At 39.1% G+C, this 18,869-nt stretch overlaps 1 protein-coding gene across 2 annotated transcripts in view; it reads right to left on the bottom strand.

Annotated features, from left to right (window-relative positions):
- Positions 1 to 18,346, bottom strand: part of LOC106059534 (ubiquitin-conjugating enzyme E2 N-like) — a 54,174-nt gene extending 35,828 nt beyond the window's left edge. Inside the window, exon 1 of one of the 2 annotated variants that reach the window (XM_056026852.1) lies at positions 18,326 to 18,346. Coding sequence is in view for 1 of the 2 variants with exons in the window: in XM_056026851.1 (XP_055882826.1) it covers positions 2,216 to 2,245 (30 nt within the window). In the remaining variant the exon portion in view is untranslated. Of the gene's footprint in view, positions 1 to 2,215; positions 2,436 to 18,325 lie in introns of those variants that run through there. The other variant, XM_056026851.1, reaches the window with a different exon arrangement.
- Between the last annotated feature and the right edge of the window lie 523 nt (positions 18,347 to 18,869).

Genomic DNA, 18,869 nt, shown 5'->3' with positions numbered 1-18,869 from the left:
TCTCATTTTTATCTCCTTGGTACCTTAATTATTGATCGACCAGGTAGGTAGGTACGAAGCATGGTATCATCAACACAGTACAAGAAACAAAATGTAGCGGGAGGGACAATTATTGATTGATCAGGTAACAAATTAGGTCACAGTCAGTGAGCAGAGTGAACGGGCTAGACAAGCAGGGTTACGCAGTTAGTTTTTTTTTTGGGGTCAACTAGACCTATATAGGTAGGCTATGTTTAGGAAAAACTTTTTGTTCAAATGGCCTGCTTGTGGTGTCCGTTATAAACAGAGAACGAAGCAATTGAGTGGGAAAAGTAACACTGGCTGACCTGTCTGTCTTGAGATCGTGTAAAAAGAAATTGATATAAAAAGATGAAGATAATATTTTTAAATATAATGATTGTGAAGTGTTCCTTAGCACACTGACACTGATAGTGTTACAAAGCCAAAGCGGGAAATAATGTTTGATAATGTTAGTGCTGAACCTTATAAAAAAAAAAATAGACCTGACCATCTTCATCATATAATAGATATGTGAAAATTCGTAAGGCTGGAAGTTAAAAAATGGTGTCAAATTTCGAGATCCATTTTTCTTACTTTCTGTACATAGCCCCTTGATTGAAATCGATTATGATTTTAAATCCATTGAAATCGTTGCTAAAAGAGGTGAATATGGATACATTTTATATTGAGGAACACTTTTTTCATGTGGACTTAACATTTTAGAAGTTGATTTTTTTTTTGTACTAATAGAAAATATATCTGGCCATATTTCTGCCAAATTTTATCACAATACCTTTATTTCTTCAATTGTAATCGATTATAATGTTGAAACATAAATTTGCACTGCTCCCTATGGGATTTTTTATTTTTTACTTTTTTTTAATTAAATCTTGCCTAGGCTAGCAGATATAGCAATTATCAATTATGTATTATATATAGGTCTAAAAAGCTTTTACAGAGTTTATTTTATTTCTTCTATTTTTTTTTTTAATTTTAAAGCGCATTTGAAAAATATTGTTTCAGACAATTTTGATCCCACTTTTTAAATATTTGGTTATTTTCTGCCATCACAAAGCTGCCATTTTGTCCACAACCCTTGACATTTCTTGTAGCTCTAGACCCGATAATTGTTTATTTCATCAATATTAACATTCTAAACAAGTGAAGTTCATAAATATAAATGAAATCAGATTTGTGAGCTAGAAATTTACTACAAATACTAGATCTACTATTAAATTTCTTATTTAATAAGTAGATCTATCGTCTACGAAACTCAATTCCAACTTTTTAACTTTGGGGGGGGGCTTGCCGGCTGAGCCAGCGAGACGCTCTCATCACACTTGCTCCATGTGAACAATGTTAGGTCAAAACGACACAAAAAAATTCATAACTTTCTAACTGTTAAACATACAGTCATAATTTATACATCATTGGAAAGTTCTTCCAAAGTATTTTAATGATGTACTAACGAAAAATTGTTTTTTCAAAGATAAAGTTTTTATTCCACATCCCTATATAATATTTTAATGTAACTGTGCATTGCATAACAAAACAACATAGATCTAAGAACTGTTTATTGACAAATGGATGTTTTAAATGTTTAAAGATGTTTGCAGTTTTTTTCCTAGGAGCTAGATTTATAAAAATTCAAACATAAAAATTGCAGAGGCAATTCTGTTTGTTAGACGGAAATGACTAGATCTATAGATAGATCTAGATAAAAAATCTATGGAAATGACTAATGATATAGACTATAGATAGATCTAGAAATTCTAGATAAAAATCTACATCTAGTCTAGTTACAGTCTAGTACTACAGTACTAGATCTAGAAGTAGACTCTAGTCGTAGTAACTCTAGTCAGTCTAGTAGAGTAGTCTCTATAATGTCTAGATCTATATCATCTAAATTCTAAATCTAGTCTAGACTAGTCTAGAGTCTAGCTCTACTAAGATCTAGATCTAGATCTAGAATCTAGCCAATCTAGGGGCTAGTCTAGATTATTCTAGATAGACCTGGAGTCTAGATAATAGATAGATCTAGATTAGATCCAGATCTAGGACTAGACTAGATCTAGTGACTAAAGTCACTACCCTAGCCCTAGCTAGTCACTAGACTAGTAGTAGGTGTAGAGAGTGTAGGTAGTACTGTAACTGTACTGACTAATCACGACTAGATGTAGTGTCACTGTGACTCTAGTGTCTCTAAAATCAGCACCTTTATTATGCGCCGAGGTAACCCAGCCATTACAATTTTTGGAAATGCAGCAACAAATAGATCTAACAATCTAGATTTATTATATAATCTATCTAGATTAGATCTATTAGATTTTACAAAATGTTAGTCTATTTAATAATGTTTTCGCAGTCCAAAATGGTGAGTTCTGACTTTTGTAGATCTGGTCCTGGTTTTTTTTTTATTACCGTCGTACTAAATTATATTTTTCTTTTTAAATGAGCTACTTCCGTTTTTCTGATGCGCTGTCACAGTAGTGCACAAGAGATCTGACATAGGCAAGAACTATCTCGATCAGTGGTTCCCAGAATTTTTTATTTTTGTGTGTGTGTCATAGACCCCTTGCCACGTTTTCCAGATTTCGGTAGACCCCTAATCCCTTGTTTAGCTAATTATGCATTTTTTTAAATTCATAAACTTCACTTGTGTTTTTTTTTTTTACTGATTAAGTCATATATCTTAATGAAATTGAAATAAAAACAAGGCGAAATAAAATTTAATATAATATGAATTAGGCCTACATGAATAAACGCATATTTAGTGGTCTGCATCATGGGCGTAGCCAGGGGGGGGGGGGTTGGGGTTCAAACCCCCCCCCCCCCCCGAAATGAAATCCCCCCCCCCGGAGTCGGAATTTAGTGACTGATGATTTTTTTATTTTTGATTTTGTTTATTTTAGGTGAGATTTTAATACTAAACCATCACTTGCCCCAGCACAACCCAAGGGGTTTTGAATTTAAAACCCCTTACCAGGGGGTTTTGAGTTTAAAACCCCCTACCAGGGGGGTTCGAGTTTAAAACCCCCTACCAGGGGGGTTCGAGTTTAAAAACCCCTACCAGGGGGGTTCGAGTTTAAAAACCCCTACCAGGGGTTATGAGTTTTTAACCCCCTACCAGGGGTTTTGAGTTTTAAACCCCCTACCTGGGGTTTTTGCAGTTGACTCCCCCTCTTCTATAAAACAAAACAAAAAAAATGCAAACGAAAATCCCCTAATTCCAAGAGCACAGTTATGGAAGATTTTGATTTAAAAACCCCGTCTAAAATTTACGATAAACCCCCTCTTTAATTTAAAAAAAAAGCTAATTACGCACTCAAAATGTTATGAGCGTAGCTAAATGGGTTTTGACTCAGTTTTGAGTTTAAACCCCACTTCAGCGGGGTTTGAAGGTAAAAAATACCTCTTTAATAATAAAAACAAAGCAAATTATACACTAAAAATGTTATGAGTGTAGTCTAAGGGGTTTTGAGTTTAAACTCCCCTCCAGCGGAGTTTGAAGCTAAAAAGTACCTCTTCAATATAAATAAAGGAAAATTACTCTCTAAAATCTATGAGCATAGTCAAAGGGGTTTTGAGTTTAAACCCCCCGCCAGGGGGGGTTTGAGGATAAAAAATACATCTTCTGTGTAAGAAAAAAAGCAAATTACGCACTCAAAATGCTATGAGCGTTGCTGAAAGGAGTTTTGAGTTTAAACCCCCATTCAGAGGGGTTTGGTGCTAAAAATACATCTTCAATATAAAAAAAGCAAATACACACTAAAATTATTTGAGCGTAGCCAAGCCAATCGGGGGTTTTGAGTTTAAACCCTTCTTCTACAGATGGATTTTTTTAAAGTTTAAAACCCCTCCAGATGGGTTTGAGTCTAAGATTCCCCTACAGAGCATTTTGAGGTTGAAAACCCCAAACAGAAGATTTTGACGATAAAACTTCTCTTTTCGATATACAATCTAAAGCAAACTACAGTCACTTAATTCCAAGAGCGTATTCAAGAGAGATTACACATTTTTACCAGTGGCAGGGCTCCATTAATAAACTGCAGTGAATAGTCATCTACCGAAATCGAAAAACACTAAATGTAGCTCAACAAAGATGGCTAAGGCAGATTTTAGGAGTCAGTTATAGAGATCAGGTCTAAATCAAGGAAATCCTATGCCGAACTGGGAGTCGACCCCTTAGTAAGATTGTGAGAGAACGACGCATGAGGTTTGCGGGACATGTTCTCCGACAAAATGAATTACGCATAAGAAGAGTTGCAATGATATCCTAGTACAACTTGACGCCACTCATTCATGGAGGTCCTCATGGTAGGTGGGAAGAGGCTTCAGACATTACCAGTTGTCAGGGAGAGGTATGGCGAGAATGAATGTTAGTTAGATATGATTGTTATATCCCCTTGTTATGAATGCGAAGTGTTGCACGTGTTGTGAACTGAGTGATTAAGTCTTCGTTGAATGTGCGAGAGAATGTGTTAGTCAGTAAGGTCTTGCTCCCGGTCCAGGAAGGTTGGACGTTTACTTCCTGGACTGGTATTTATGTATTTATAAGTTGGTGTTTTGTGTATTACTATTTCATAAGAGTGATATAATTGTGCGCGTTATCAAGTATTAAAGTATTATTGATATTCATGAATATAAGGAGTTAGAGTTGATGTATATTAAGCGTATTTGAGTTAAGCAAGTATTGATGAATTCTGAGTAACCAAGAAAGTACCAAGCAAGTATTATTTAATATTCAAGAAACCCCTAGTGAGCCACAGGAGCCAAGTTAAGAAACACAACAAGACAAGAGAGACAAGCAGAGCATAGCAGCAGCATATATATATAAAGTCGAACCTCTGACACCAGTGACAGATTTTTATGGAAACTGCTTGACGTCTAATGCTCCGAACGGCGTGGGAGGGTCTAAGTCAGTAAGAATAGCACATTAGGTTTTTGAAATAAAACTTTTTAATAGCAGGAAAATGCAGTGTAGATACCTCAGTATATGTATTTTGTTGCCTTTCAATACCAGAAATAGTGCCTGGCGGCGGGGCTTCGCCCCGCGCTGGGGAGCTCCTAGCGCTCCCCCAGATCCCCTTGCTAGTAATGTCGGGGAGTCTACAATTTTATGGAAACAGCTTGATGGCAAATGCGCCGAACGACGAGGGAGGGTCTAAGTCAGTAAGAATAGCACATTAGGTTTTTGAAATAGAACTTTTTAATAGCAGGAAAATGGACTGTAGATACCTCAGAATATGTATTTTGTTGGTTTTCAATATCAGAAATAGTGCTTGGCGGCGGGGCTTCGCCCCGCGCTGGGGGAGCTCCTGGCGCTCCTCCAGACACCTTTGCTGGTAATGTCGGGGAATCTACAATTTTTCCACTAACTCATGGAAGAACCTATTCTAGGGCACAATAAACGTCTTCCGAAAGAATGAAGAGTCAGAATGTAATAAAGATTATGTACACCCACACACATAAATACATTTTTAAAAAATTTCGCGGGGGGGGGGGAAATTCACCCCCCCCCCGAAAAAAAATCCTGGCTACGCCCATGGTCTGCATATTAGCCGAAGATCGAAGAATGACTTTACAATTAAAAAAAAATCCTTCTCTACCTGGAAGAAATAACAAAAATAGAGAGTATAAAAATGAGAAATGGACACGCTCTCATCATGTTTTAAATAAAATGATGCCTAGTATTATTAGTTGCCCTAACATGACCAAGGCCGGCCTGGGAAAACTAGGCGGCCCCCTATAGTGCCTCAAAATAACTTTTTTTAGAGAAGAAATAGCAAAACTTGTGTCCAATGTTGTTGTACACTAGATTTTAAATAAATTTAATATTTCGCTGTTTATTATTTATTTTTCTATTTTGGGTAGTATATATCACATTTGTTGAGCCAACGGCTTCCAATTATCTAAGTCCGGCCCTTACATAACATGCTCTTGTGGAGCATCACCAGAGAATGCCGACCATGTATTTCGAAACAGCAGACTCTATAAAGAGATCCAAACAAGACACTGGCCCATACCCCCTCCCAATAAAACAAAAACTATATGGAGAGCTGCCCTATCTGGAAATGACTGCGCAGTTAAAGAACTACTCGTCTGAACCTTTTAACCAGTAGCGGCATTAGGGGTGGCAAGTGGGGCAACTAGAACTTGTAACTCAATATTTTCCCAGTATCTTTATAATACCAATAGCCATTTAAGCTCTTAACATACATATTTGGTTTCGAAATACCGTTCAGTTTCGGTAAAGACACATCTTGTGAACTGCCGATTTTAAGAGGCTACCATCATTGAACAGTTCACCTTGGCATCAATAAAAACACGTAGGCGGAAGCAACCAATCCAAATCGTTTATTAACATCGATGTCCAATCGTATTTTATTAGAAAAATTCGTAGTGATAAAGTTTGAACTACTCTTTGCATTATGAAAAGTTATATACGAAAGTCATTTAAAACATGTGTTGTAACATAAATGCAACTTTAAAAAAAAATGATTTTTTATGAAAATTAATAAACAAATATACAGTAGTTATTGACTTTCGATGGTGATACGTTCTAAGACCGCACGCGAAGGTCAGATTTTCGCGGTATTTAATTTATAAACGCATACTATTTTCGGATATAATCAGTATCACAAAGCATCCCCAAGCACTTAAAACCACTAGATAACCATTTCCCACTTCATTAATAACTTATATATTCTGTTCTTTTTAAAAACTCATTAAATGTTCAGTAGTTTTTTTAAAGTGTCATACAGCACCGTCATGTCGCATTACAGTATAAAAAGAATTGGTGGGCCAACGTATACATTAAATATACTGTTACTTTTGTCTGCAATGGAAAAAAGGTTTGAGGGTGTATTAGAAGGATTCCTTATTTGGTGCTGTAACCTAGCCTTATTAAGCCAGTTGATGTGCTATTTCGGCCAATTAGCTTCCAGAAAAACAAAATGAAGTTGATGAAGTTTTTTTTTTCCAATAGGCTTCTGTGCACAGACATCGTTTGACCGTGGAAAAACTCGTATCACCGTATAAAAAAAAAAAAAAGAAAAACGCGAAAGTTGGATCTGCGAAAGTGTATGTACCACAGTAGCTCTTATAGCACACTTTGTTCATATAGATATTCTAAAGCAAACTACAATCACCAAATTCTATAACCGTAGCTAAATGGGGGTTTTAATTTTAATTTTAAAAGATATTTTTTAGTTTAAAACCCCCAACAGATGATTTTGACTATAAAACTTCCCTTTTCGATTTAAAATCTAAAGCAAACTACAGTCCCCTAATCCCAAGAGCGTAGTCAAGAGAGGTTACACATTTCAACCAGTGGCTGGGCTCCATTAAAAAATTGCAGTGAATAATCATCTGACAAAATTGAAAAACACTAAATGTGGCTCAACAAACATGGCTAAGACAGATTTTAGGAGTCAGTTATAGAGATTGGGTCTAAATCTAGGAAATCCTATGCCGAACTGGGAGTCGATCTCTTAGTAAGGTTGTGAAAGAGCGTCACATGAGGTTTTCGGGACATGTTCTTCGACAAAATGAATAAGAGTTGCGATGACATCCTAGTACAACTTGGTGCCACACTTTCATGGAGCTCCTTAGAGCAGGTTTCAAATATTGCCAGTGACAGATTTTTGTGGAAACAGCGGGAGGGTCAATAAAAATAGCAGATTAGGTTTTTGATATAAAACTTTTTAATAGCAGGATAATGCACTCTAAATACCTCAGAATATATATTTTGTTAGCTTTCAATACCGAAAATAGTGCTTGGCGGCGGGGCTCTACAATTTTTCTACTAACTCCAGGAAGAACCAGGAAGAACCTAGAATATAATAAACGTCTTCCGAAAGAATGATGGGTCAGAATGTAATAAAATTTATTATGTACACACACATATACACACAAACACACACGAAAAAATATATATATATATATTTATTCCCCGTGGGGGGGGGGTCGGCTGAGGGGGGAAAATCCACCCAAACCCCCCCCCCTGAAAAAATCCTGGCTACGCCCATGGTCACTAAGTTATATATACTATACTAGTCGACCGGCGGAGTAGCAAACGCCGCTATTTTGTACGGCCGACCTTAGGCGCCTGCAACCTATGCAACCGCAGTGGACCCCGCACTTTCATAGGGCCCGCTTTAATTCAAGGTGTAGAAATTATTAAATTTAACCATTTTATAACTTAAAAGAGATTTACCGCGCCCTCCTGTCGATTTACCAGGAGCACTTTCATAGGACCCGCATTTTCATAGGACCCGAGCTTTCATAAGACCCGCACTTTGATAGGACCCGCGCTAATTTAAGGTGCTGAAGCTTTACCTGATATGAGAAGCTCAAACAGCAAAACAGACCAAGAGAACGCTGAAACTGCCTACAAGCCTGTTGCTGAGGGACGTTTACATGATGAAAGCTACCAGCGAGGCTTGGACCCTACAGACGTTCGTCCAGGTGCGAAGCTCAGCGAGAGAAGCCCTGGTGGTGATGATGAGAACCCATTGAGACCTGCCGAAGTCTTTAAGAGAAGTTTGCAAGCTGAGAGATACCAGCCAGGTCCGGACCCAACAGACGTCGGTCCAGCTGCCAAGACTGGAGAGGAAAGTCCTGCTGGTGGTAAAGAGAATCCAAGGCAGTCTGACGTTGACATTGATGGACATTTGAAAGACGAAAGTCATCGACAAGGTCTGAAACCAACAAGTGATTGGCCCGATACTGAGACGAGAGAGAGAGGTTCTGATGGGGGTGAAGAAAGCCGAATGGAGCCTGAAGCCGAAGACGAGGGACCTTTGCACGAGGAGTGTTGCCAACCTGCCCCACGAGCATGCCCTCCAGACAAGGCTGAAGATGATGACCTGTTCTACAATTCCCTGTCCTGTGGATTTGAAGCCCATCCCAGTCCTTCTTCGCAAAGCCCTATGAAGCCACCTCTTTTGCCAACGATCTTGTTATATATATATTGTTACGAATCTCACTATCCAGGCTCTCTGCTAACTGCACCATACACCACCAACTTAAAGAACTTGACAACTCAGGGCTCCAAAGTAACGTAACATTTTAATAGTTGAATAAATAACAGCCAATACTGTACAATTGGCAACACGTACACTGTACAAATATCTCTTCGATAACACCGTTGCGCCGTATCAACTCTTGCACTGGCCTCTCCGTCTCGTTCCGGGCTTGCACTGGGTTCAACAGTTCAGGACTGACTTCACACACTAGGCTCGTTGTGTCGGACTCGATCACAGACCAAGATCAAGACGCCAGTCGTCTCAACTGTACTTGACAGTACTCCGCACTGAACCGTCGTAATGCTCCGTACAGAACCACACCGTTGAATTGTGCTGTAGTGAACCTTCTGTCGTGAACCCCTTTTCTGAACCGTCTTGACTGTGACATCTCAGCTCTTATATAGGGTCCCTATTGGCCTTCTCGAACCGGACAGAACGCCGCTCGACGTTTCTAGGTGGTCAGATGACTACAACTCTCGTGACGCTCCTGAGCTCTGTTCACGACTTCGATCCTTCCCAAACCTTCGTGTTGACACTTGTCTCGGCTGACCGTCGTAGCTCGTCACGGTTGACCGCTCGTCTAGCGCTGGCCTGGGGCGATTTGCGTCGGCTGACTATACACACACCACTACCCCCATTTGTGCCACCACCAGGTTTATAACAATATATATATATATATATATATATATATATATATATATATATATATATATATATATATATATATATTCTGTGGCATTTTACGTCTCGAGAGACGATCTTTTCCCTTTGCAACTTCTTGTGTGACTAAAGAGGCCAATCCTTGATACACAGCTGCGATCGCAGGTTGGGCATATATAATCACCAGGCGCTGTTGCATTTTCACCTTTCTTTCTGCTTCTGTTGTGTATGACATCTGCAATCCGTGACCCTTCCTTTATACTCTCTCTCCATGTGGATCTGTCCAGTGCCACCTCTTCCCAGTTGTCAGTGTCGATTTTGAAGAGCTTCATGTCGCGTTTGCCTACATCCGTTTAACGTAAAAGTGGGCGACCAGCGGCTCTCCTGCCTTCTATTATATCGCCATATAGGATGTCCTGTGGAAGTCGACCTACTGGCATTCTACGTACGTGACCAAGCCAGCCAAGGCGTCTGCTGCTGATAACAGAGCGGATGTCCTGGCACCCTGCTCTTTGTAGCACTTCCTCATTGGTTATCTTATCTTGCCACCTTATTTTAAAGATCCGCCTTAGGCATCAGAGGTAGAAGACATTCAGCTTTTTTTCCTGCCATGAGTAGGTTGACCATGTTTCACTTCCGTACAGCAAGGTGCTCAACACACAGGTCCGGTAGACTAGGGCTTTAGTACTGCTAGTCGGCAATATGTTGTCTTAGACACTTTTCTGCAACCGTGACATGGTGGCCATTGCCTTGGCTATCCTGTTGTTTATGTCTTTATCTTATCTTATCTTATATAATACAGACGTTACTTCAAAAAAGAAGATGATTACGTCCTACGCGTCATGCATTTATCCAGTAGAGTGTTGTTGGATATGATGGAGCCAAGGTAACAAAAGTGATCAACTATTTCTAGTGGTTGGCAATTAATGCTTACTTGAGGTGCAGTGTTTGGGTTTTGGACAAGTATCTTAGTCTTGATTTGACTGATGTTTAAGCCGAACTTCTGGCAAGCAGCAGATAGTTTGTCAACCAGGGACTGTAGCTGAATATCAGAATCAGCCACAATAGATGCATCATCAGCATACAGGAGTTCCATGTTGAGTAGCTTCCTAATTTTGGTGGTTTTTGCCCGCAGCCTTGATACATTAAATAGTTTTCCAGAGGATCTTGTATAGAGAAACACACCTTCGTTTATGTCGCTGTACGCATAGTGCAGTAGACAGGAGAAGAATATGCCAAACAGAGTAGGTGCGAGCACACATCCCTGCTTGACACCACTGCAAACCTCAAAAGGTGCTGATTGGGCTCCATTAAATTTGACAGTACATTTAGTTTCCTCGTGGAAGCACTCAATGAACTTCAGTAGTTTGGGAGGGCAACCTATTTTCCTCAGGAGTTTGAAAAGGTGTTTGACCATGTCAAAGGCTTTAGTCAGATCAACAAAAACGATGTAAAGGGGTCTGTCTCTCTCTCTCTCTGAATTTCTCCTGCAGTAGTCGTAGAGAAGATATCATGTCTATAGTGGATCTACCACTCCTGAATCCACACTGAGACTCTGGGTAGACTCTAGAAGCTGTCACTTGCAGCCTGGATAGTGCCACTCTAGCAAAGATTTTGCCCACTATACTGAGGAGAGAGATACCCCTGTAATTGTTGCAGTCACTCCGATCCCCTTTGTTCTTGTATATTGTGACTATAGTTGCGTTACGCATGTCCTGTGGGACATGACCTGTTTCCCAACAGCGTCAGAGGAGCATATAGAGTTCAGGGAGCAGGAGTGATTCGTTGACCTTAACTACTTCCACTGGGATACCATCATTCCCTGGAGATTTTCTATTTTTCATGCAGTTAATTGCTTTTTTGAGGTCACTAAGGCTTGGAAGTTCATCTAGGCATTCCAGTACTGGAAGATCTGGTAGAGAAGCCATGGCATAGACTTCGAGGTAGTGTTGTGTCCATCGTTCTAGCTGCTTGTTTTGATCTGTAATTTTTTCTCCTGATTTGGATAGTAGGGGGCAGGCTTAGACACTGTTGGACCCAGGGCCGCTTTAAAGCCATCAAACAGAGCTTTGCTATTTCCTGAGTAGAGACTGTCTTGGATTCTGTTGCAGGTATACCTTCAAAAGTTGTTAGCACATTGTCTAGCCATTTGTTTCGCCTCTTTATTAGCACTTTTGAAAGTCTCCAAAGATTTTGAACTAGGCTTTGTCTTGTGAGCGAGGTGTGCAGATCGCTTTTTCTCGATGCAAGGTTCCATATGTGCTAGATTTGCCTCAAACCAGTCTACATTTTTGTGTTTTTGATGCCCAAAGGCGGTGATTGCCGAACTGTAGATTACATCTCTTAATTTCTCCCATCTGATAGATATGTCTTCTTCATCACTTAACGAGGGGATTGAACTGTTCAGGAGCTCGCTAAAGAGTGCAGACTTCTCTGGGTCACCTACATGGTTGACGTTAATTCGCCTAGTTCTAGGTTGAGTGGAAGTATAAGCCTTCTTGAGAAGTAGTTTGATCTTGCTTAGCACTAGTGAATGGTCTGAGCTGCAGTTCGCACTATGGTATGAACGGGTGTGAATGACACTTTTCAGATCCATCCTTCGGGTGATGCAGGGGTCAAGCTGGTGCCACCTTTTTGAGCGTGGGTGCTGCCAAGAGACTTTGTGGCGTTCCTTGCCAGAGAAGAATGTATTTGTTACACACAGTTCATGAGAGCTACAGAACTCGAGTAGCTTTTGTCGTTGATTTTGCCAACACCATGAGGTCCCAAGCATTTTGGCCATGCATCATTTCCATCACCAACACGGGCATTAAAGTCTCCATTTATATAGAGGTGCTCGGACTTTGGAATACTTTTAATTACGTCCTCTAGAGCTTGAAAGAATCTGTCTTTGTCCTCTTCCGGTGCAGCAAGGGTTGGTGAGTAAGCACAGATTATATTAACTTTGCCTTGCGGTGATGCAAGTTTCATATGTGCTACTCTTTCATTGCCAATGGGAAACATCGCAATGCAGGGGACGAGACTGTTTCTTATTGCGAAGCCGACGCCATGTACTCTGTGGCTTTGTTCTGGTTTTCCTTGCCAGTAGAATGTATAGGTTCTTTCTGTAAGAGATCCACTGTCTGCCAGTCTGGTTTCTTGCAGGCAGGCCACATCAATGTTTAGTCTGCTGAGTTCTCTGTCGATGATAGCTGTTTGACGCATGTCGGTGACGTGTTCAGGGACAGTATTGAAGCCAGGACACATTGTCCGTATGTTCCAGCTTGCAAAACGCATTACTGTTGAGGGTTTTCTTTTGATTGTATTTGCAGGTGCGTGTGAGCAGCTTGCTTTTTTTATTTTGTCTTAGCACCAAGCACCCAGTTGTGCGGCAAGCTGTGGCGGGATAGCACTTTATTGTCCAAGGGCTGCTCGGCTTAAAACAGGCAATCAGCTAGGAACTTATCACCGGTAACTACCACTCATCGTGTTTTTTTTTTCAAAGACATTACTGTCAGAGATGGAGTGGCCTCTCCATTGCAGGGGGAAAGCCTGGGCGGTAAATTTGCGAGTGCTGGGCTGCTAACACGTCAGCACACGCCTCTCTTCCATACTGACTGGGTCCAAAGGGATGGCGAGCCATCACAACTTGGGGACAGGTGGCTGCAGGAGTTTGCCAGAGAGCAGTAGTCTTACTACTGTCCTCCCGCCTACGGGGTTCCAGGACCGGATTTTCTGTTAGGGTTTACTCCCTTAGCCTTAGATCTTACAGTGCGGCTATTGACCTATAGCTAGGTGTTTGGTTTGTGGGCAACAGGGCGTGTCCGCACGCCGACGGGCCATGCCTGCCTCACATCTTGGGGCCAAACATCCTCCGAGACCCTTGCAGTTTAGCCTGATGCCTCGCAGCCTCAGTTTCCATCTGCCACCACGAGGAGGTACTGCATAGGACTTGCTGTGGAGAGGCTATGTACTGGCAAGAGAGACTTACTGTGAGCTTGCGCTCCCAGAGCTATTTTTGTGTGTGTATTTTTATAGGCTAGAGCTATTTTTATGTATTCTATTTTTTATAGCTTAGTGCCAGAATTAATATTTGTACTTTCGCTTTTTGTTATATGGGTTAGGGCGGGTAGTATTTTAATAGTTAAGCCCATGCTACATCCTGTACAGTTGACCAGCGGTCAGTAAAGTATATCACTGTCTGTGTGACAGTTGATGATCTTAGTGATCTGGCGTATGGTATGATAATTTAATCATTGCTATATTTCTGTACCTGGGACGGCCTGTAAGTGTATAACTATTTTATATTTTCTTTTACTAGATCTATGTCACACTATGTGTAAATATGCTAGATATATTTTAATTTAGTTTTATTTTCTAGTTGGCAGTTTTGTTTTGAACATGTTGATTTAAAGATGGCGGCGACCATCAGTCCTGCTTTGAGTGTTTTAGTTCTAATAGAATATATGATTTTGTATCCATAGTTTTGCATTTATGTATTGCAGGCTATTTTTACTGCTGAATATAGCTGCTGAAATACATGCTCCTGTGTTATTGCTGCTGTATCTAATATTGCTGCTTTAAGCTGCTGCTGTAGATTTATTTTGTTTCTGTAGTGTATTGTTGCCTTAGTGCAGGGGTGGGCAAATTAAGGCCCGCGGGCCACATGCGGCCCACCTAAGTGTTTTATGCGGCCCGCCGACACCTACAGAAATCAGTTGTGCTTACAGTGTATAAAAATGCAAATATTAAAAATATTATCTATAGAAACTATTGAAACTGTCTCATTATAAAAAGTTTTCATTAAACGAAGATTATGCTTATTGGCTATACATCAATACACTCAATTCAAGACACAATCTCTCTGTGTTGGGTAGGCTTGGAACAAGATGGCAAGTGTAACAACTGATGGAGCTCGATCTTTGACTGAGAAAAATAGTTTTTTTTTTTAATTTTTCTGTTTTGTTTTTTAATTAAAAAAAAATATCCCAACCATGAACTCTAAACAGGAAAGTTTGCACAAAGCTGCCAAAAATCAACATTGATTTGGTACAAAAGACAAACAATTAAGCTTATTAGAGCAATAGATGTTAACCACAGGTAGTTTCAATATATGAAGAAAGTGATCCAATGTATTCGCTAGCGTAGAATGGGTAAGACAAATGAGAAGAATATAATAACTCAAGGAAGAAATTATGTTACTTGTGTCGACATTGACTGTGGCTTTGTCAGCAATATATCTAATGGAAAGTGGAAGACAGATTTCCTAATTTTTATAATTGCTATTGCAATTGGTTGCTTACACGTGAAATTTAAATGCATGTTAAATCTTTTCAAACAAGGCTTTCCCATTTCTACAAGCAAAGCAAAAGAAAACAGGTTTTGTCATTTTTCTTTGCTGAAAGGTGAAACTATTTTTAGTGAAATGTTTAAAAGTACATCACTTATTATAATTCCTTAATTGTGCAATTTATAAAAGCAAATTTTAAGACGTCAAGAGCCAGTTTTCAATACCATCAGCTCACCCTTTATCGCAAAAGCTGATTCAGCTCCAGAGGACATAACTCCAAGCAAAGAGAAGTTCCAGTCAGTACATCCACGGGAGTCTCATGGGTGCCAGAAGCTGCATTTCCACACTTAAAGAAACCTTGCTGCTGTTCACACTATTTGGGTACACATACATCTGTTCTTCTTCTTCGTTCTCATTTTACATGTTGCAAGTTTCAGATCAGTAATTCTATATCTGAGATGAACCGCACAGTGGTTTCCAGATCAGGCAGTTGTCCGAATAGTCTTTGGAGAGCCTTGTTCGGGTCTCGTGATTTAGTATGTACCATTGAAGGACATGAACAACATTCTCTGGTGATGCTTTACAAGGGCAAGTTTCGCTCGTCCCGACATTCAACTTCCGGAACATATATTGTCTCATTCAGTGAGCAAGAACTTTTGGGTGCAAACTAAACAAGTATAATCGCTGGTCAATGTTGACTGACTGTAATTTGACGTCAGTCACAGGGGTAACAACTAAGAAGATAGTTTCACAGTTGCAGAACATTATGCACGTGTGTAAAAAGCATAATAGTACACATTAAGTACAACTGTATATTTGTGGGGATATTGTGATATAAAAAGACAACAGTGATTAAAAAAATCGTAACATTGGTTTAAAAAATTGTTAACTCTTGTTGAAATTTTTCCATGTGGATTGCGAATATAATACTGTGTAAATATGAATTAAAAGACATTCTACACAGCTAGCGTATCTTTCTATAATATATATATATATATATATATATATATATATATATATATATATATATATATATATATATATATATATATATATATATGTGGCTCGCCATTCCCAAACTTTTCTTAATGCGGCCCTCGACACGAAAAGGTTGCCCACCCCTGACTTAGTGGCTTAGTTATAGTCTGTTTCTGTTCTTAGTGAATACTAATAATAATAATAATAATAATAATCTTTATTATCCGTAAGGAAATTTGTCTTACAATTTGTGCATTACACCAAACAAAAAACATTATAACTATAAGAAACCAAAGTGTACATTCACACCAGACTCACTCATAATTTACATGTGACAAAGTTTATACCAGATTGTTCTTATTTAATGATTTGATTGCCAGGGGAACAAAAGAGTGTTTGTGTCTGTTTGTCTTTGCTGTCGATGTCTTGTATCTCTTTTGTGATGGTAAAATCACAAAGTCCTGACACAAAGGGTGATTCTTTATTTCGAGGATCTTGTTAGCTTTTTTATAGATGTTTGTCTCAAACAACTGCCCAAATGGGGTTTGTTTTTTGCCAATGATTTTGCCAGCAGCATTTAGGATTCTATTAAGTTTATTTTTATTTTTAATGCTCAGATTGCCATACCAGGCAGTGATATTGAAACTTAAAATATTGCAGATGTGAGCGTGATAAAACATAGCCAAGGCCTTTTCGCTAACATTAAACGAGGACAGTTTTCTTAGTAGTCGTAATCTTTGCTGCCCTTTTTTGCTGATATAATCAGTATTTGCAGTAAAATTTAGTTTATTGTCTAGGATAGTACCAAGGTATTTAAAGGTTTGCACAATTTCAATAGTCTCTCCAGCTACAGAAACAATATCATTTCCCTTCTTGTCCCTACGAAAATCGATTATCATTTCTTTGGTTTTTTTTACATTTAATAATAAAAAATTATCTTTACAGTATTCCTCAATGTGTTCTAGTTCTTTGAAATACTCATTTACGTCTGAGCTCTCTGAGAGCAGGGCAAGAAGAGCCGCATCATCAGCGAATTTTGTGAAGGAGCAACAATAACTATCGGATTGAAAATCATTGGTGTACAAAATGAACCACAATGGCGATGTTACAGCCCCCTGGGGCGCCCCTGTGTTAACTATGCGTTCATTAGATATAACATTGTTTACCCTAACCCTCTGAGCTCTCTGGGTCAAAAATTCATTAGCCCATAGTATTATGTATGGACTAATCAGCAACGCTTTCATCTTTTCAATGAGTAAATGAAGTTGTATAGTGTTAAAAGCTGATGAGAAATTCATAAAGAGCAATCCTACATAAGTGTTCGGTAAGTCCAGATGTTTGTAGACACAGTTTAAAATATTTAGGATGGCATCGTCTACACCTTTACCCTTTTGGTAAGCAAATTGTAAAGGGTCTAACTTATTACAAAGATCATTCAGAAGAAACATTTTAACCAATTTTTCTAAACATTTAGACACAATGGAAGTAAGTGAAACAGGTCTATAGTCATTCATTTCCTTTGGTTTGGAAACCTTTGGCACAGGTACAATTATAGATGACTTCCACACAGGTGGTATCTCATGGTTTAGTAATGAAGTAGAAAAAATATCTTGGAAAGGTTCAGCTAGTTGTTCAGCACATTCTTTTAGGATTCGCCCTATAGTAAGGTAATAAGACTAACTAATGTCTAAGGTGTTCTTGTTTTAGTTTTAGTTATGGGTTGGTTGTAGTAGTAGAATATTGTAGATCTAGACTAGTTTATTGTAGTGTGTTTGTGTAGATCTAGGTCTAGTGTAGTAGTTGTAGTGATTTAGTTAGATAGTTGGTTTGATTAGTTTGTGTTAGATAGTTGGTTTGGTTAGTTTGTTGGTGTTTGTAGTGGCGTAGATTTAGAGGGTTTTAGTCAGTAGTAGTGGTTAGTGTGTATATATATTATATTTTATTATTCATTTATTTTTTTGTATATGTAAATAAAGTTTCATTTTGTCTTATTTAACTTCAAGTAAAGTTTCGTTGGTGTTTTCATTTAGTTTAGGTTAGTATGTCTGGTTTCTTAGGCGACTCTAGCCCCTTGGTCGTAGACTGAGGTGTCACAGATGAAACCCACCCAGTAGCGCTAACATCTGCCTACTGTTAAAATTTAATATTGAGCAGAGAAAAGGTCTTCACTCAGTAGCGCCTCCTGACCTGCTCACATTACAAAATTGCTTCACTTTCACAGATGCTAGCCAGCGGTGGCAACAAGTTAAGCTACCACACTAGACGCTTCACACAGCCATATATATATATATATATATATATATATATATATATATATATAAATATATATATATATATATATATATATATATATATATATATATATATATATATATACTTAGTAGATTACTTAGATTAGTTCCTAGTCCAAACTCCAAACCTCCCGCTGGACAAAGGGGGATGGGAGCAGGCGGAGCTTGATTCATTTAAACGATAGTCCATCGCGCAGCCAGTCATCCGTAGTGTGAACACTAGTCTTGTTTTCTCTTGGACTATCCGCAGAGTGATCTTTCCTTTACTTCTTGACAAATTTCTTGAGGGAAGAAGAGAATTATATATATAGATAATGGCAATGTCTTCGATTCCGAAGTTTAAGACTGAGTGCAAGGTTTAACATAACTACGCAAACCCAGTTGCGACCTGCATATTTCCCCGAATTTCGTGCAGACAAAGCCGTTGTCCGCTGGCGGTTTATTTAAGTTTCTTTCCGTCTTCTGCGCCTGTCTTCAATAGTGGCATTTCTTTGAGTCTCAAATGTTTGTCCCGCAGCTTTTGTGAGAGCTCTCCAACTGTCTCTCTCAGAGGCCATCTGTTACCAGCTACTTTCCTCTATGCCATTGAGCGCGAAATGGTGCCTGAGTGGGGCACCTCTGTAACGCCGTCCTCCTCTAAGC

This window comes from Biomphalaria glabrata, chromosome 4 (assembly GCF_947242115.1).
Source record: "Biomphalaria glabrata chromosome 4, xgBioGlab47.1, whole genome shotgun sequence".
NCBI lineage: Eukaryota > Metazoa > Mollusca > Gastropoda > Planorbidae > Biomphalaria > Biomphalaria glabrata.
Note: the sequence above shows the minus strand (reverse complement) of the source record. Positions and strands in the feature narration are given on the sequence as shown.